This window comes from Pantherophis guttatus, chromosome 1 (genome assembly GCF_059756535.1).
Source record: "Pantherophis guttatus breed Tessera chromosome 1, ASM5975653v1, whole genome shotgun sequence".
Lineage (NCBI taxonomy): Eukaryota > Metazoa > Chordata > Lepidosauria > Squamata > Colubridae > Pantherophis > Pantherophis guttatus.
This window is the reverse complement of record NC_142063.1, coordinates 229,020,209-229,041,109: the sequence shown is the minus strand read 5'-3', so window position 1 is coordinate 229,041,109 and position 20,901 is coordinate 229,020,209. Positions and strand designations below refer to the sequence as shown.

The 20,901-nt window shown below is 33.8% G+C and overlaps 1 protein-coding gene across 10 annotated transcripts in view; it reads right to left on the bottom strand.

Annotated features, from left to right (window-relative positions):
• FAM135A (family with sequence similarity 135 member A) overlaps window positions 1-20,901 on the bottom strand; it is a 48,479-nt gene that overhangs the window by 14,388 nt on the left and 13,190 nt on the right. For 8 of the 10 annotated variants that reach the window (XM_034431969.3, XM_034431965.3, XM_034431970.3 and 5 more), the window contains exons 4-12: window positions 19,287-19,366; window positions 18,148-18,287; window positions 15,636-15,706; window positions 14,658-14,831; window positions 11,897-12,023; window positions 11,225-11,378; window positions 8,142-8,219; window positions 1,910-1,965; window positions 946-1,101 (exon numbers count right to left, since the gene is read on the bottom strand). In XM_034431969.3, coding sequence (XP_034287860.2) covers window positions 946-1,101; window positions 1,910-1,965; window positions 8,142-8,219; window positions 11,225-11,378; window positions 11,897-12,023; window positions 14,658-14,831; window positions 15,636-15,706; window positions 18,148-18,287; window positions 19,287-19,366 — 1,036 coding nt within the window. The remainder of the gene's footprint in view (window positions 1-945; window positions 1,102-1,909; window positions 1,966-8,141; window positions 8,220-11,224; window positions 11,379-11,896; window positions 12,024-14,657; window positions 14,832-15,635; window positions 15,707-18,147; window positions 18,288-19,286; window positions 19,367-20,901) is intronic. The other 2 variants (XM_034431971.3, XM_034431972.3) reach the window with 1 other exon arrangement.

The window sequence follows — 20,901 nt, the reverse complement described above, 5'->3', positions numbered from 1 at the left end:
TTTTTTCTTTATTGTCAACCAGAGATATATGTAATGGGAGAGCATTCAAAGAAAAACTACTGGTTTACACTTAAAGGCTACACATTCTACTCAATGTCTCCAGTCTGAAAAGTTTATTTTTAGTAAATGTGCTAGTTTTATTTAACAAAATATTATCCATTATTCTTAGTCATCTAAATTCAACATCCTAACCCTCAGTACATTTCCAAACATCATAGATATCCATATATAATAAATACTAACTTCTCAATGGACTTTCTATACATCTGAAACTGATTTATTGAAGATCAGCTTATATTTCTATTCCCAGTCCCTGACCTAAAATGCATATTAATTTAGCTATTCCATTATCCTGTAAGTAAATATTCAACTGCTTCTTATCCTGTCTCCTTTTGTAGCAGTTAAAATTAATTATTCATCTATTGTGCAGGAACTTTATAGTGCAATTCACTGCTTTGTTGAAATAGCTGACTCAGAGGCCACTAGAATTCATTTACATGGAATCAAGATCTACAAATTAAAAAGATCTGTCGGATAACTGAGGGAATGTTAAAGCATCTAATTTAACTTGATCAATACTTAATTCCAATATTATCCAGATCACAGATGAAGAATTTAGATTGATCATAAAGTCTGTTGCCAGTCTTTATATATGGTATTTTCTAAGATTTATGTTTTTAAATTTTAGTTAGCCAGACAACTTTGTGGTTAAGAATTAATTATCAATATGTTAGATATTTATAAAGTTAAATAGCTTGACACAACTTTAGTAGCTTTAATCCTCTCTTAATAACTTTAACCTTTTAGAAAATAATTTATAAATTTAAGGAGATAACAGTTTAATGAGCTAAACTGATATAATACTTTCAGTTTTACTAGAACTGAGCTAAAAATATATGATTTTACTTTTATGAATTGTAATAAATACAAAAGATAAATACATACACGCATTATATGATGCTCTTGTGATAATAGTGCAATGACATCTTCTTGGAAGTTAACAGATTCCAGAAATTGTCCCCATAAAGCCATCAAGAGAGAGCACAGCTGTGCAAGATTCATGTTTATAAGTTCTGCCAGTTCATCAGGATTTTCCATTTTCTGCACCAACAGAAACCAACAAGCCTATAATCCTAGTAGAATGGCTATTATCTGAAAAACTTATAAGAATTCTTTTTCCAAGTGGCCACACTGAAACTTTAATATAATTAACTTCAATCTTTGTTTGAATTACAATATATACTTTCAACATCTCAGGTAATTTCTACATTAAGAACCATATGTGAATGAGACTGCATCTAGGAATTCATTTTCAACAGTGGCTAATCAGATGAGGCTTCTGAAATACAAGAGAATGGGCAAGGAGACAATAACCCTCCCTTGTATGTATTGTTTGCTCATGGATTCCAATGAACATTGATTTTGAATTTACATTTCCACTTAGGAATAAAGCCTAATAATCTTTGAAAAATTTCTGAATCCCTTTTAGTGCTTATGATTACCACCATATCCTCTGTACACAGACAAACAAGCTACCTCTCCAGCACATAGACTTTTTCCATTCACTCTATGTGCCACTTTACAATTGGTAGAAGTTGTTAATTGGATATCATTATCTTTTTTCTTAAATTAATCAGTCCTTAACACATTATCATCTTTCTTCAAAAAGAAAGAGTTCTGTTCCTTTAATAATTTTAAGTGTTCGCTTCAGTAAATTTTGTGCTTCTCTAAATATCCTATCAAAGATGATTGACTAGGTTTGTAAAATGCATTATAATGTTGTACTTTTACTTTTAGCATTTGCCTTTTCCTTTTTTCCAGTGTTGTTGATATCTGTTTTGAACACCCTCTTCTTCCTAATGCTCAGTGGGTTTTTGAAGCTGGACATATGTTAATTAGGGGACAATACCTTTATTTCTTCACAGAGTTCCAAAAGGCGTGCTTCTACATCTACATCTACGTTCTCTGAAAAGACCAGTGTATGTAAAATTAATATTCCTAAATTCTAAATAATATGTAAATTACAAGCTAAACCACATTTGAATGCATTAGAGATATAAAAACAAGGAATTTATTTTGACAGTTTTAAAATATTATAAATATCGTATGAAATCTAGTAATTCCTAAAGTGACTTAAGCCATTTTATTTAGAGCCCTTCTTTCTGCAATATTTTCACTAATTATGCTTTTTAAATATTAAACACGCATAATACAGATTTTTCCTTTAGACCTCTTTTGATTATGTATTTTAATGCATTAAGATGAAATGTGGAAATTTTATTAAGATTGACACAATCATGAGCTCATGAAAATTATCACTAGAAAAACAAGTTTGGAAGAATGTGTGCTGAAAATCTAAATGGAGTTGTATTTTAAAAATGTCAGAAACTTGGTTGGAGAATAAGGAATATACATAGAGGCTAATGGAAAAGTTTAACAAACATTATTTTGAAATTCCATTTATCATATGCCCTTGATTTAATAAAGGAGTAGGTTGTCATTTTCTGGGATTCTCCATTTATTTATAAATTTATTCAGAATAAAAATCCCTTACAGGTAGTCCTTGACTTATGATCACAATTGAGACCAGATTTCTGGTCACAAGTTGTTATACTCATAAATCAAACACCTAAGTGACTGAACCAAATGAAAAAAAATACAGGACTTGTAAAGTGTTTTCATATAAGTAAAGTTAATTTCTAATCTTTTTTTAATAATTCAGTAGTCTCATTGATAAAAATCTCTATCAATTTAAATCTACTAGGGCATTTTTCAGATTAATTATACTGCAGATGTATTTGTCCTCAAATGAAATATAGCTTAAATCTTTTTCTAACCAAATGTTCTCACAACTATCTTTTAAAATCGTGTAACTAGGATTATGATGATCCATTTTAGAATTGGAGAATAAAGACCAATAACCAAATTTAGCTAATCTCAGAAACTATACAGGGCTAGATATGTTTACTATCTGGATGGAAGAGCTCCTGGATATACCAAGGCTGTACGTAGTATTCAGAATTGCAAATCAATTCTTGAAGTCACTGGGAATCAAGCCTGATTTGAAGATTCTTATCTTAAAATCATTCTCCACAACCCCTATATTACATAGAATTTTTTAAAAAAATATATTCATAAAAATGCCTTTAAACTAGGATGTTACTTAAAAATATTTTGGACACATCTATACATTTGAAGTATTAACTTCCTTAAAAGTCTTTGAAGTTTTCATAAGGTCTGAATTGGTAATGTTGCATGAGAAAATAAAGAACATTTGGACAAAATATTAAGATACAAAAAGATATAACAGCATAAGCTTTGATTTTTTTTAAAAAAAATATGTAAAATAACTTTCCAAAAACAGAGTAAGTTTTTCTAGGGTAGTTATTTAAATTTTGAAACAAAGGTTTTTATATAGATCAATTAGAATTGCAACCTGGGAGGTATTTTATTAGCATTTCCTTGTCAAAAATGCTCTGGAGATTCTCCCACAGATCCAGAGTATAATTTGAGGATAAGGTAGCGGTCTGCATAGAAGAGAACCTATTTTTCCAAGGCTTACTGTTCTATTGAAAGTGCCACCGCTGCATTCAGCAAAAAGTGCCTCAAGCTGCTAAATATTGGGAGTTTGACATGAGACCCTTGTAGGAACAGAATAAAGTTAGCATTCACCCTTCATTTTACTGAAATGTAGCATTCCTTTGTTTTGGCCCAGGATATGGAGAGTTTTATAGGCTCAGCTAAGTGTTTAAACAAACTCGGAATTCATAAGTTCCAGGAATGGGCAGAAAGATCTGAACTTGAAGCAAGTCTTTTACCATCCAGAGCTCGGACCAAATTTTCCCATAAACCAGAATTTTGTCAGAAGCACAGAACAAAATGTTCTGATGTCCCATAATTGCCTTGTGTTTTCTGTAAATTTCCCCAAGCGATGAAGCTTAGAGTCTGTGTTAACCAAAAACAACAAGAGCAGGTTTACTTTGTTGACATTGACTTGAGTGAGATAAAAGAGGGAAAAGGGGGTCATTTAGTGTGAGCCAGAGCCATCGTATATTGCTGCCTACATGATAAGTAGCTTTCATTTTGTTTTTAATTATTTGCTATGGGGGAGTTGTTACTGTTTGTAATGCAATGTCCCTCTATATTTTCATGTCTTGCACTTTCTTGTAGGTCACCAATTGGAAGAGTGAACATTAAACTACACTTTGGAGAAAAGCTTCCAACCAACAGCCTGAGAAGTGTATTTATGTTGCTCTCAGGCTTTTCATAGACTTTGTTCAAGAAGCACAATGTTGTACTGTTGATTCTTCACTGAGTTCAGTTGTGTATCTGTCCAATCAAGAAGGCTGGAAAAAGTGCACTTAAGTTGTTGTTTTCATTGTTTGTTATTATTAATTTTTTATCGCCTACCTTTTTTATACATAACTCAAGGCAGCAAAGATACCTAATAATCCAGCCTCCTATTTTCTCCTGAGAAAGCATGACTGGCCCAAAGTGACCCAGCTGGCTTTCATGCCTAAGGCAGACCTAGAATCTACCCTTTCCTGATTTCTAGGCAAGCAGCTGGACAAGCATTGTGAAGTTGCCATTGATAAGTTGGATAGCTTCTTGCATATCTTGTATGTTCTATACTTGTAAATAATGCTATGTATTAACATATGTTTTAAGATAGTAATTTCAAGACAAAAGTATGGAGCATGTATTAGGTGTAAAATATGAAGGAATGGGCTAGTTTTAAACTATGAATCAACAGAGTCACAATCCATATTACAAATCATATGGAATTAATGATTTACAGTGGCATGTTTTCTTCAATATGCATGTGAATTCCTTCAAGATACAGCAACTGGAGATGATATCAAAATGTTAGAAAGCCCTCCAGGCAACTAGGCTAAGGATCACCAACATTTGCAGGGGAATGAGGAAAGATAATGAAATCTGTGTGACATTGACATGCAAATGCATGTGATTTTATGTATTTATGTTAGATGTCAGGATGCAAGTATGTAGACAAGGCATTTGGATGATGTTGTCACATCACGGCATGTGTTGTCATTTTGATGTCATTAGTTTCCGCAGATGCTATTGCTAAAGGACATATGATACAAATTGAAGAATTTGCTGAATAATTATTTTATTTTTAAAACAACTAGAGCCAGTTGAATGAACAAATCAGGATATTCATCCATGATTATTCCATCTTAAGGCAAACAGATACCAAAAATGCAGCGCTTTTTCCACTTACAGCAAATGAATTGTATCTTAAAAGTACAATTATGTTCCTACGCAGACTAACACAGAACTACAACTCAGTTAAAAGGTTTTTTGGCCTTCTGTAATTTAAGACAATCAAGAAAATATTCTTCCTTTATCTTTCTAATTAAGAAGTTTAAAATGTACAAGAAAGCCACTGTTTATTTATTAATAAATTGTAAATATGCAGTGCATTCAGAAAGTATTCAGACCCCTTTTGTCAATTTTGTTATGCTGCAGCCTGATTCTACAGTTGTTGCAATTCATTTCTTCTCTCATTAATCTACACTTGGTACCCCATAATGACAAAGTGAAAATATAATTTTAGAAATATCTATAAATTTATTAAAAAGAAAAAACATATATCACATTGGCATAAGTATTCAGACCCTTTGCAACAACACTTGAAATTTAGCTCAAGTGACCCCCCCCCCATTTCTCTTGCTCGTTGCTGACACACCTTGATTGGAATCAATCTGGGATAAATTAAATTGATTGGACATGATTTGGAAAGGCACACACCTCTCTATAGAAGGCCTTATAGTTGACAATGCATACTGTAGCAGAGCAAAAGCCATGAGGTCAAAGGAACTGCCTAAAGGACAACCATCACTGCAGCCCTCCCCTAATCTGGGCTTTATTGCAGAGTGGCTAGACGGAAGCCTCTCCTCAGTGTAAAACACATGAAAGCCCACTTGGAGTCTGCAAAAAAGCACCTGAAGGACTGTCAGACTGTGAGGAAATTCTCTGGTCTGATGAACTGTTTGGTCTCAATTCTAAACATTATGTCTGAAGGACACCAGGCCCTGCTCATCACCTACCCAATATCAACCCAACAGTGAAGCATGGTGGTGGTAGCATCGTACTGTGGGGGTTATAAAGATGCCCTATGTCTTCACTATTGAACACAGGCACAGGCTGTTAGGGATGAGTGTGGTCTGCCTCTCAAACCAAAGCGCAAATGGTTCTTGTAGTCTGCAATTTTTTCTGGAAATCCGTTCATACTCCCACACCATTCGAAATCTGTTCATCCCAAAATGCACCATTCCTCATGATCCAGTCAGAGCTGAAGAAGCTTCTTGGATGCGAAAGAAAAGAAAAACAAAAAAGTCCAGTTGCCTCTTGAACAACCTTTGGGACAACCATGATTTGGATGGCTGAGAATCTCCACAGACATTTAGCTATGCATTTTCGCGCTTCAGTTTGAGATGCAGACAACACAGACTCATCCCCAACAGCCTGTGCTGTTGAAGGAACAGTGAAGGGACACAGGGCAGAAAACATCCTGCAAAAAAAAGTTCCACAACACAGTCCTTTCAGCAGTTACAAGGCGGCTCCACACCCATTTGCTCCACACTCAGGTGAACCTGAGGAGACAGACAAACCTCCAAGTGGCCTCAATGACTCTCTAAAAAAATGCAATTGACCAGCTGTCTGCAAGGAATAGAAATCCTTCCATTCCCCACCATCCAGTCAGAGCTGAAGAAGCTTTTTGGATGAGAAGCGAAATGTCTTTGAAGAAAAAGAAGAAAGTCCAGTTGCATCTTGAAAAAGCATCTCTAGGAAAACCATGACCTAGATGACTGAGAATCTCCATAGACATGCTGTGGGGGTGTTTTTCAGCAGCAGGGTATGGGAGACTGGTCAGGGTTGAGGGAAAGTGAATGGAGCAAAGTACATGGATATCCTCAATGAAAACCTGTTCCACAGTGCTCAGGACCTCAGACTGGGCTGAAGGTTCACTTTCTAACGTGAGAACGATTCTAAGCACCCAGCCAAGAAACACAGGAGTAGCTTAGGGACAACTCTATGAATGTCCTAGAGTGGCCAAGCCAGAGCCCTGACTTGAACTCTATTGAACATCTCTGGAGGGACCTGAAAATGGCTGTCCACCAACGATTGCCATCCAACCTGACTGAGCTTGAGAGGATTTGCAAGGAAGAATGGCAGAAAATCCCCCAATCCAGGTGTGAAAAGTTTGTCGTGTCATACCCAAAAAGACTCGAGGCTGTCAAAGGTGCTTCAACAAAGTACCTAGTGAAGGGCCTGAATTTTATGCCAATGTGATATTTTAATTTTTTCTTTTTAATAAATATACAGGTATTTCTAAAATTCTGTTTTCACTTTGTCATTATGAGGTACTGAATGTAGATTAATGAGAGAAAAAAATGAATTGCAACAACTGTAGAATCAGGCTGCTGCATAACAAAATTGACAAAAGCGAAAGGGTCCTAATATTTTCTAAATGCACTGTATATGAAGGCAACAATGGGATTCCAAATAATATCCAAAGGAGTATCTTGAATTGGATCTTTTTCATGAACAGAAATGTTTTTGCAGTTGGTATCGCTTTGACAGAAGACATTCCAATTCAATGGACACTCCTACTAAAGGAGATGCAGTGGCTATTTGATTTTATTTTTCCTTTGACATTTCTAGCATATGCTGTTTAGGAGAATATTATCTCCAAATCCTCCTGCCCTTTTCTTTTTAACAGAACATCCTGGGATCAAAATATCATGTACGGGGAATCTGAATTCAACTCATTGAATATTTGCACTTACAGCATAAGCATGTGTTATTATTTAATCTCATGCCTGGAAGTAGAACCAGTTATTATTACAAAGCATGCTATCAGAAGGACAAATAGGTAGGAGAAACTGAACTTCCAGTGAAAGTATCTCATTTCATTAATACTGTAACTTCAGACAAAACTGGACAGAGCCTTAATTTAATGTATTTATTATGGTAATTAATCCTTCGCCCCTGGGGTTGAATTGTTCTTCTGCAAACATGAAATAATAGGTATTATTTACAAACAGTAATATAATTTTACTATAATAAATCCTAATGGGTTATAAATATAACCCACTTTTTAAAGAACATACCTAGATAGGCGTCTCCCTGGATTCGTAGATATTTTCTTCTGAGAAGACGTTCATAAAGGACCTGCATGCTGGACTTGGCTAGTTATAGGGATTGTACACATGACTAGTTACTACACTCTTCCATTTGTGCTTATTATTACTATTATTATTAGCTTTAAAGTTAATAAGAAAGCTTATAGTTTGCCTACTAATTAGTGAAATTAGATAAGAAAATTAAAGAATAGAATTTAGTAGATTTCTAGATCTGATTTCTAGATGTACATTATGGCTGCTTTGGGTTTATAATTTATTTGGAGTTTAATCTGTTAATGCAAGATTGTTCAAGATGCTAACAATTTTTGTTATTTAAATATAGTAGGGTGTAACATGATTTGTTCAAAACTTCTCTCTTTTTGTAAGACCAAAAGGAAAAAAAAAAAAAGGGGGGGGGGAGCCAATTATGAAAATAAAAATGTACATCAGAAAAATAAGAAAACAAGGCAAAAAGAAAGTATACAGTGCAATGCAATTTAAAATAACAGAATTATTTCAGATTCTTTTTACTAGAATCCCATTTGAATCAAAATTCTAGATAGTGTACAACAAATACCCCATTATTTTATGATAATAATTCAAAATACTACATTTTTCTGTTTATAATCTGAATGCCCATTGCAGGTAAGTAAGCCAGTATCTCATCCAAACTTACATACATGCAACCTTGATTTGCACTCAATATGTTTAGCAATAAGTTTTATAAGTTCATGTTAGTAGTATTAGTACACATCACCAACCCAGTAAATGTCCTAGACACAACAAGTTTTTTTCATAGGCACAGGCCAAATTAAAATACTGAATAAATGAACTTAAAAATCAAAATATAATATCTACAGAAAATGTCAGCAATAAAACATAATGTATTGAAAAATCCTCTTTTCAATTCTAAACCTTTTTAAAAAAACAATAATTGGATAACTCCATTTAATTCCTGCAAAGATTAGAGTGGGTTCATTTAAATAATTTTCTCGGGGATAACTTATTATTGAAACATAACTTTTAATTTTAAGGAAAGTATTTAGATATTTTCCTTAAATAATTCATAAAACTTGATAAATGTATTTACAACTAAATGACCAAAATATATCACCTTACAAATTATTACTGTGTAGATGCACAGAAACAATTCATTACAGAATACAAGGATTTTATTAATAACACAACCAAATGCCATATCCCAATTTATGTATCAATTCAGGGGTATATTTTGCTATTCTAATGAAATGTTAGATGAGGACAACAGCTTATAGTCTAGGAAGATGCAGGGATTTGCATCTTCAGTGGAAAAAGTGCTTCAGAGAAAATAGGTACATGCTACTGCATTTGTTGACAGCTTAAAGAAGATGACCACAGAATATAAGAATTTGGTTGAATCTTGATTCCTCAACTAAAATAAACATTTTTGAGGGATGAGGTGGCTGCAGTGCAAATCCAGGAATAGGTGTGGCTTTTTGAAGAAGGTATTGATATATGTTTCCATGTTCTCTCTGAAATATTTTTCCATGTCAGATTCAAGTATCTGCGGATAATTGCTGGAGTCTTAATGCACAATAATAGATTTTAGCTGTATCTATATGCTATAGCATATAAAACTAGATTTATGGAGACTACTAGTTTGTTGTGATCAGCCTGTACATCTATGCATAAACCTGTTATAAATATAATACTTTGTACATGCTAACTCTAACCCTTCCAAGAGCATGATCAGATAAATTAACCAAGAATAGAAGGCATATTATTTTGTCCATATCTGGGTCTTTGTATTGCTGTATCATTTTACACATCAAAATGGCAAAAGTAGATTTTCTTAGCTAAAACGTCACAAATGTTTAATTACTATATGGAGCCACACTAGCATTTCCTCATTTCTGAAGTTCCTTAAAATCACACCATTGAACTTTAGAAGCATGGTTAGGACTCACTGGAGATATGGCTTCTAAGTGTTCTGGCTTCAATCTACTTTATAAATAAATCTAAAAATCTAAATAAAATATTAAATAGAGAAATATCATCAATAAAAGCATAATGTATTAAGAACTCTCTATTTTAAAGCTGATTTTTTTTCAAGATAGTAATTGGTTAATTTGTAGCCCTTAGTCAATAGGGAAGATAGTGTGACCCCAGCTGCTATGTCAGCAGAGACAAGCATGAACCAACATGCAGCTCATTCATGGTAAACTAGATTGTCCAGAAATGTAGCATAATACTGAATCTCAACACAGCTGCTAACTTTCTAATTCTGTCAACTACATTAAATCTTTAATAACTGAAGTTCCAAAAAGCAACTTACTGTAGATGCATATAAAACTGCAAATACAATTGGGCCGGTCTTTGTCATTTTAACCATTATATCAATAAAGATTAACTTGCTATTGCGCCCACTACTAAGGATAGCGCACAATGATTGTCACACTAAAAACCAGATGAATGCCGATACTCCTTCTGTCTCATTTTTTAAACAGTTGGTTTAAGTGAATCTATTTTACTTTTACTACTGACTATGTATTTATTTCCATGTCTCTAAATTTTAGGCTTATCCTGTATTAGTAATATCAAAGTTATACAATACTATATCACCACTGTATACAATATACAGTGTTAAGGGATTGTAAATCACCATATCATACGACATGGCCCCAGAAAGTTTGATAAGCCCTTAATTTGAAAGAAAACTGTTTTCTAAGTGTATATCCTATTATATTATGTAGAAAGTTTCAGCTTTTAATTCTTATTAATAATGCAAATACATTTGAAATAAAATGTTTTGCAGTAATTGCAGTTTATTTTGAGGAGCACAGGATATTTGTATTAATATACTGTATGATTATAATATTAATATAAGTCTACTTAGTATAAATATGTGGGTACTCTGACATATTATATGAGAAAATAGGGTCAATTTTACATTTTGAAGAAATAGTCAAAATATTTAATAAAAAATAGGCTACGTAATTAACTCTATGGGCAGCATTTTTTCTTGTATTATCTATATCCTAAGGTCTATCTTAGCAGTACAGTGCCATCGAAGGAAAAAGATTTTGACATACCTGCATCTAATTTGTGACAGGAAGGCAGTTCATTTGATAAATTGGTAAAATAACTGTGTAATCCTTTGAAAGCGAGCAGCAAACTGGCACAAAGTGTATGGTGAAGACTGTAAGCATGATTCAAGAAAGGTTCTGCTATTACAAAACTGCAACCCTAAAAATGGATTTATAATTTATAAGTCATAAGGAAACATCAACATTTTATTTCAAGTTTAAAGACAATGCTTAAGATATTACCCAAGGCATTCTTTTTATATAAGCTTTTCCCCGTCACCTACCTACAAATGTATACGCAAACAAACACCCAAAGTTAAGGGCATTCCAGAAAAAAAAAAGGGCGGGGGGAGGGAGGAGGAAGGGAGGAAGGCTTCCTATGAACTGAATTTCACTGAATTTCTTTGTTAAAAAGTTTACTTTTTAGGATATATTTCTCAAATCAAATAAATCAACAAAAACAGCTGCAGTACAACAAAAAATTATCTGTTACATAGCATCATGACCAGTAAACAATATTTTAGTAAGATAAATATTTTATTTCTAGTAAGCAATATTTTAATACAGCAGATATTTGTCAATATCTACTCCATGTAATGTTTTGCTTCTTAACAAATTATTCTGTAAATGGTTTGTACTGTTCAATCTATGAAGAAGACAAAGTAATTCCAATCTTACATCAGCTGATAATTGCTTGGTGTAATTGTTGCCAAAGACAACACTTTCAAGAGAAGGAATCAGAGAATCCCTGCTCTGCGCTGGTGCATTTCTGTTTAACCAAGTATTCTTTATAGGGCGAGGAAAGCTAAAAACAAATGAAGGCAGAATTAAACATCAAAACAAATACAAAAGTGCGAAGTGTGCAGGAAAAATCAATAGTAGAGAATTAAAACTTGATACAAACTACTAGTTCAGTATTTGTTGCAACTAGTGTATAAGGCGACTATTCTGCACAGAATATGACAATATATAAAATTAAACATTATTTAAATTATTGTAAATACAGCTGTCCTTACAACTTACAACCACAATTGAGCCCCGAATCTTGGTTACTAACCAAGACAACTGTTAAGTGAATGCTGCCCCATTTTATGACTTCTTGTAACAGTTGTTAAGTGAATAAATGCAGCTGTTAAATTAGTAACACAGTTGTTAACTCAATCTGGCTTCCTTATTAACTTTGTTTGTCAGGTCCCAAAAGGTGATCACATGACCCCAAGACACTGAAACAATCATAAATATGATTTGGTTGCCAACAATCTGAATTTTGATCATATGACCATGCGGATGCTGCAAAGGTCATAAGTGTGAAAAACAATTATAAGTCACTTTTTCAGTGCTGTTGTAATGTTGAATGGTCATTAAATGAACTGTTGTAAGTTGAGAACTGCCTGTAATATTTTAGATGTTTGTAGATGAATGAATTGTTAAAGAGTTTCCTAAATGTGAACAATCTTAGAAGTCATCTTAGTGGCGACTTTTAAAAGTACTTTTGTAAGTTTTCATTCGACTGAGGAACGTTACTTTAAGTAAGAAAGGGAGATAATATATTGAAGTTTACAGTAATTATCTTTTTCACTATAATTTTACCAATTCAACCTGTTATTTACTTTTAACAATTTTTGCTAATTTAAAAAAGTAAATGATCACATTATAAGCTTACAACTAGCATATCTAAAAAATAACTACATCTGAATATCTCGATGTAGAGAAAACGATTTTTTTTGCCAAAATAAAAAGAATGCTTTTTTGCACATTTGAGAGAAGATACACAAGTTAATTCAATTGTAATGTTATAATTTTGAAATGGTATAAGAAAAAACAAAAGAGAGTATTAAAATATTCCAAGGTCTTAAAAAAAAAACAACCCAAGGTAGTTGATCATATTTTTCATTAAGAGAACAAATAAGTTTGTTCTGCTTTCTTTCCTTTGCTTGTAGGTCCAAAATTAGGTCTCTTTCAAATGTGCTTAGTTAAGTAAAAACAAGGGTTTTAGCAAAGGTACAAACTTAACAAATGTAACAACAGGAAGTGCATTTCATGAATAATGAATACTACAGCATTATGATCTAGTGGAAGCACTATCTGTGCACGCACTCTCTTGTTCCAGCAGCAGATGACATCTCTGAAGCAGCTAAAGGAACCTTGCAAATTATGCAATTTCTTTAACTCTTTGAACAGAAGTGTGCTGTTCATGCAAATGCACTTTGCAAAGCACTTACTTAAAATGCTTTGCGTAGCCCTACTACAAAGTTTAACCTTTTCAATGGATAAAATTGCTAGGATAGCAGTACAAAGGATACCTATGGATGCCACACTATCGAAAACATAACTCATAAGTGTTTGTTGTTGGTAGGATAAATGCAAGTTCATAAACTGAACAAAAAGTATAACAAGATGTTTCAACCTATAACTCCATACATAGCCTGTGTAATTTTTCTATATTTTCTCCCTTTGCCAGTCCTATTCTACTATGCTAATTTAGGAATAATTTCACATTCCATTGTTTACAGAGAACTAAACTTTCTTCAGATATCTTATGTCTATAATATTTCTATTAGAAGCGGTTTCATATTAGATAAAAAATAAGGTTGCAGCAACACACTCAATACAAGAGCAATATATCATATATTCAAACAATGATCAATTTAGGTAATATCTTTTGTCCCAGAGAAATATTTACACTAGCAAGTAGGGTCTTTCATATTAACTACCCATGATTCCCTGCAGATGACCATGCTAGCTAAAGCTATTAAGAACTGATATTTGACAGGCATCAGTAGATGTTCCCTGTCCAAAATATGTACATAGTATTTGGAAATTCAAACGAAAAACAGTCTGTTGAGAAGTATTGTCAAAAGAGTTATAGAGCTATAGTTGCATAATAGAGTTACCCAAAGTAGTCTTTCCCAGGGCAGTTCCCCAGTTAAAAATGATGCCCTGGAAATCAGAAGATCTTATTAAACAGAATAACCTGTAGTGTAAGGGACTGACAGAGAAGGGAAAATTTTTAAAAATTGATGTGACCATTTTATTAAGAGAATAATTTAGTTCTAATTTCTGAATAAGACATAAATCAATTATATAGTGTACTAAATGAAAGTTTTAAGTTTTCATTTTTAGCTAAAGCATCAAAGAAACCAATTCACACAATATTTCAGACAATGGAAACAATTATGGCATCCTTTTTTTTATAGTGCTTTCTTCCTATAACAATAGTTAACACAATTACAATTATTATTTTTAGTGTTTAGGTTGAAATAATATTCAATATTCTACAAAAATATAATTTTATAATTAGATTTTTTAGCTGATAATTTTAGCAGGGTAGCTACTCTATCTAATTATCTGCCCAAGAAGTTTATCAATGAAACTAACAAAATAGGAATGAATTTCATCACATTAAAGTATTGAAAAACAGAACATTTCTAGTCATTACCTTATCAATGGCTGATGAAGAGCAACTAAAGAGGCATGCACTATAACAGAGATGACAGAAAGGTGAAAGTAATCAAACATAACATTAACGTAGTGATGAAGGCCTCGGTGTAAAGTAAAGTGCAACTTTAGCGTTCGGCTGCTAATTAGCTGCAAAGTGTTCAGGTCCTCTGGTCTAAATGAAAAAGAGCATAAACACAGGCAAAAAAGTGTGTTATTAACTTAAAAGAACAAGTATACAACATAAATTATTTTTAAAATAATTTAATACTAGGATTAAGAATACAAGAATACAAAGCAATGACTGAAGTCTTTTATAGTTTTGGTATTCATTCTCATTTGATAATTTGTTTAATATGAGGACCTTACAATAATCATCTGATGAAATGATTAGAAGGTGCCACGTATAAGGAAGAGTAAAGAAAATATTACATTGAATAACCAGATGTAACCTTCAATGAAAGCAATATGACATCATATATGCAAATACACAATTATAAAGTATACTGGAATATCAAATATAAAACATGTGGAATTATATTTACATACAGACACACAAAGTATATAATAACAAATTCAAACATAAGCAAACAAGGCAATCCCAAAACTAATAACTAGAAAATCTTTAATTTAGTTTTGATACATTTATTTAATCACAATAATTTTTACAATTTATATTTTATATAGCCCAATCTAGAAAGTATTTTTGAATGAAAAAATTAAAAGTTTTTAAAAATCCATAATACATCAAAAAATACACAACCACTGACTTTCCTCTTATTTCAATATTAAGGGCAAGTTAATACAAGAATGAGTTCAGTGCTTACAACTTTACAGTACATGAACACTGATCAAAAATGTATACATTGATGCATACAGAACTAGTGTGTATAATGTGACACATAGAACTCCAGCTGAAAAATATAAATACTCAGTGTAATTGTATCAAGACCAATATGTAACTGAACTTTGAACTTACGAATAATCTGTATCTGTGAAGTGCAGATCTAAAGACAGTAGGAAATTCATTTCATTAAGAGACTCTTCAATCTAGGAAAATAAAATAAGTTACACAAACTATGATTTGCCATGCATTCTTGTGTTGAAAGACACAATATTTATATATTTCTCTTCATTTGCTCATAGTTACCAACTTGTTTACAATAAATTAAAATACTTTATTACTATGCATGACAAAGCAGCAGATAGAAAAGCAAACAACAATGCTTTTAAATGTTACTAGTGCAATTTAAAATATTGAGTGAATAAAATACTGGACAGTAAATTCATTATTATTTGTACAAAATGGACCTATGTGTTTTAAAGTTTTACACACACCACACACACACACACACACGTAATATGCTACTCAGTCTGCTTCAGGAATCCAGGGCTTTTTTTTTCCTAGCTTGCCAGGGAACACAAATCATTTACAATCAAGATGCATGGCATGGCATTCTCATTCCATGCTGACAGAGTCAAATTGACAATACCGGTAGGTAATTTGGCCCATTGGATAAACAATCGAGAATACAAAAGAAAAATAAAGGGCAGACGAATTATTGTTTTGATAACTGGATCTGAAATGACATGTACCAAATATCCCAATTCTTCTCACAGAGCTGTGACTGCAAAGATAAAATATTCTCTAGAGATAATGAAAGGAATGGCTCCAGCAAATAGCTGGGAAGCCATGCTCTACAGGCCAATTTGCACTTTTGGATTTTGCCTTCTCAGGTTTCCAAAGGAAAAAAATAGTAGGTGCATACTCCCCACATAGGGACGCTGTGGTTCAGTGGCTAAGATGCTGAGCTTGTCAATCGAAAGGTCGGCAGTTCGGCGGTTCAAATCCTTAGTGCCGTATAACAGGGTGAGCTTCCGTTACTTGTCCCAGCTTCTGCCAACCTAGCAGTTCGAAAGCACGTAAAAAATGCAAGTAGAAAAATAGGGACCACCTTTGGTGGGAAGGTAACAGCATTCCATGCGCCTTTGGCGTTTAGTCATGGCAGCCTCAAGACCATGGAGACATCTTCGGACAGCGCTGGCTCTTCGGCTTTGAAACGGAGATGAGCACTGCCCCCTAGAATTGGGAATGACTAGCACATATGTGCGTGAGGAATCTTTACCTTTACCTTTACTCCCCACAAATATGACTGTGTCATAGCTAAACATTCCTCTGTTTAACTCCTCAACCATATAAAGAGAATACATTTACCTATGCTATTTATATCAATGAAGTTTTTTATTAACTATATAGGTAGACCTTGACTTATGTCTTGTTGCTTAGTGACCATTCAAAGTTATGATGGAGCCCGCTTCTCAAACATACTTATGACATGGTCTGAATTTCCAATGGATAGGCCCCCAGCAGTCAGTTGACTGTATTTCAGGCACTTAGCAACTTGTCTGCATTTAGGGTCATTTATAATTTTCCAGTTATTCCCACGAGGTAGGACGTTTTGGCAAAAATCAGTGTTTACAGGGGGCCAAAAGGGTATAAATGGGGACGAGGTAGGTGGGTAGGGGGAATTGGCGGTAGTCCCTGCCTTTTCTAATGCTTGGAGCTGAGAGGGACCAAGCCTGGAATGGTTTGGATTAAGGTAGGTACTCGGCTAGCAAGCAGTAAAAATCACTTAACAATAGCAATGGGGATTGCCCACATTGCAGTTGCTAAGTGATGCAGTCATGTGACATCTCACTTTATGACTGCATTGCTTTGTTATCAAAACTCTGAAAGCAACTGTGGTTATAAGTCAAGGATTACATGTAACGGTATGTTTAGAATCAGAGAGAAAGTCACATTCTAACCATTTGGACATTCCTCTGTTATCATTTAGGAGAATAGTCTCTACACTAGTTCACATAGTACCTATGAATAAAAGACTAAAATGTCTTTGCCTTAGGAACCTTAAAAATAAATTGAATTCTAAAGGGGAAAAACAATTCACATTTCTTATCCTAATCTTATTCTTTTTCATTAAGTTTGATAAATAACTCTGAAAGGATCCAGCAAGATTTTGATATTCTGGTGAATTATAAATCATTGTCTATTCCCCAAACTATACTTACATTTACACACACACACACACACACACACACACACACACACACACACACACACACACACACAGTGCATACTAGGTAGGAAGATATCATATAGTATCTTGGCTTGTTACGTCTTTGCACAGAAATAGCACTGAACTGCTTATTTATTGATTTGAAATATTTGCCTTCTTCCCTCTCTTCTAATGGCTCTGAGCTTCCTGAATTCTTTGGTTGTCTACTGACTTACACAGAATTTTGGAATAGGTTAGTCTTCATTTAGCAGGGTTTTTTTTTACATTATATGGCAGTCACCCATACAGAACTACTCTATCTATCTATCTATCTATCTATCTATCTATCTATCTATCCATCCATCCATCCATCCATCCATCCATCCATCCATCCATCCATCCATCCATTATTAGTTAAGCAGATGCCAGGGTTACCTTTCTTTCATCCAATAGCATTTTAATTTTGAAGATCATTGCATCATTCACACAGACCTCTTCATTTTTGTAGAGAATCTGAAATGTTTTACTGCAGACTACATTGTCATGGACAGAAGCTGGGAAGGCAAGATCAGCACCTGAAAACAAGAGAATTGACAAGTATTCATTGTGGCTCAAAATTTATTGCTATTCACAAACTGATAACTGACAGTTTTTAAAAGACTTTTTTCCAAATAACTAGATATATTGTAATATTTTTTTTTACCATTATCATATAATATAGTTAATATACAGCCATTCAAAAACATAAAAATCAGATGTTGATGCATTACGGAACAGAATGCTTAGTTAACTTCATGATTATTTAATATTTGTGAATTAATTCCACTTCCCAGAATAAAAATCTAAAGAATACATAAAACCGGTGATGTCAATAACTAGTAACATTAATAAAAGGAAAGTGTAGCAGAGCAAGACCATACCTTTAAAATCAATGCAGCCATTGTTTTAAGTGTTTGTGTGAATGTATGTGTGCATGGCAAGTGTCCATAATATTTTTAGGAATTTCTTAAACCATTGTTAAATTCAGCAATATATTAGTATTTCTGATTTGATCTGAAGAGAAATCCTAGAAACATGCAAAGTATTTTGAATTCAAAATGTTCCAAATTTAAAATGGCTTACTGTTTTGACATCAAAAAAGATTGTTCAAACTTACATCAGTAATTTTAAAATATTACCAGAATGGAATACTGTAGATGAAACATGTTTCTAAAGTCTAAAACATGTATAAACATTTTGAATTCAAAGTAACTTTCATATAATTGTAAAAATTCCTTTGAGGTTTATGAATTTTTAATAAAATCTAATCAATCTTCTATACAATTTCACAATAGACAACTACAAAACAATAACTGCAAATACAATTTTGGCTGTTTTTCTCTGGGGGTTTTTTTCCCCCCATTTCTTCAGAAGCCTTAAAATGCACATTGCTCAGATTTCTCATAAATATTAAGATCAATTCACTAAAAATATTTAATATATAATGTAACGTTAATAAGCTAATAACTTTCTAATAAAAGTACTATTAAACAGTAATAATAAAGCTTAAATACTAATGAAATATTTATACTTACTAGTTGCACGTAATAAGCTTGCTTCAATTTTGTGCGGTATTCTTGGAGGAATTTTCATAGATGCACGAATTTGATAGAATCTACAAGACAGAAAGAATATTTCTAGAATTATTCTGTTTATGATGTTCACCTTTTAAACACTTTATCAAAATTTTATGCTAATATGGTTTTCAATATGTAATCATAATGTAAAAATTACAAAAGTCAACAATTTACACATGGAGAGTACAGAGACTGCTGCTGAAAATGTCGTGGACGTTAAGTGAACCATTGTTCACTATGGTACAATTTTGCCAGAAACCAAAAGTAAACACAGTTATGTGACTATGGAATGCTGCAAATGCTGTAAATGCAGCTATGTTGCCAAGCACCCAAAGTGCAGTCACAAGATCGCAGTATTTCAGGTCCAGGTCATAAATTCCCTCCTTCAAGTAGATTGTAACTTTGAAAGCAAAGCGAAAATAGGTATATATATATATATATATCAGGGGTGAAATGCTCCCGGTTCGGACTGACTTGGGCGAGTAGGTAGTGATGGCGGCGGGCAGTTCGGAGAACTGGTAGCAAAAATCCCTGCCCCCGCCCCCCATGCCCAGCTGAGCCGCGCAATCATCAGAGCCTTTTTTTTTCTTTTACATAGCTCTGACGAGCCAAGCTCTGATGATCCAAGCTCTGACGATCTCAGCTGAGTTACTGAGATCAGGCAACTCAGCTTGGATTGTCAGACCCATTTAAAAGAAAAAAAGTCCCCCCCCCCAGCTTGCTTACCTTAGCTGCTGGTCGCAAAACCTGGCTTGCTTCGCTTGCTGTAATACCTGCAATCCATTGCATCAGCAAGCAACTGAATCTCCCTGCCTGCAATCAAGCTCATCGGTGAGCAGCTCTATCTGCAACTTTAAGACTTGTGGACTTCAACTCCCAGCAAAGCTGGCTGAGGAATTCTGGGAATTGAAGTCCACAAGTCTTAAAGTTGCCAAGGTTGGAGACCCCTGTTCTATTGGGTAAGTTTTTTTCCCCTTTGGGAGCTTTAAAAAAAATAGTTAATTGGGTTTTTTTTTTTAGTTGTTCTTTTTTTAGACCTAGCCATTTAAAGTTTAGGAAGTTTTAAATTTAGCTGCTTTTATATAACAATAGAAGTAAATTAAAATAAAATAATATTTGTGCAGCTTTCTGAGATTTAGTGTGTTTCTGTAGTGTTTCACTCTAACTACACAAATACACAAAATCTCACAAAGCTGTATGTGGAATTTTGTGTGTATAAAGTGTGAAAGTTGGTTTTTTGGGCTTTTTGTGGCTGTGTGAGGTTCCTTCTTGTTGCAGGAACCTCACACAGGGTTCCTGCAACAAGGGTCTAGCACAGCTGCTTTTACATTTTACATTGTGGGTGAGCCAGTTGTGTTGTGTTGTGTTTTGTAGGTTAAAAAAGGGCAAAGAAGTGACTGACTTGGCCACGCCCACCCAGTCACCTTACCACCAAGCGCCGCCCACTAATTAAGCCCCGCCCACAGAACCAGTAGCAAAAAAATTTAGATATCAACCCTCGTTTCTGGGTATCCAAGTGCTCTTGCCAACATTTTCAGAACTGGTTTGCTAATACATTCTTCCTATGCTGAAA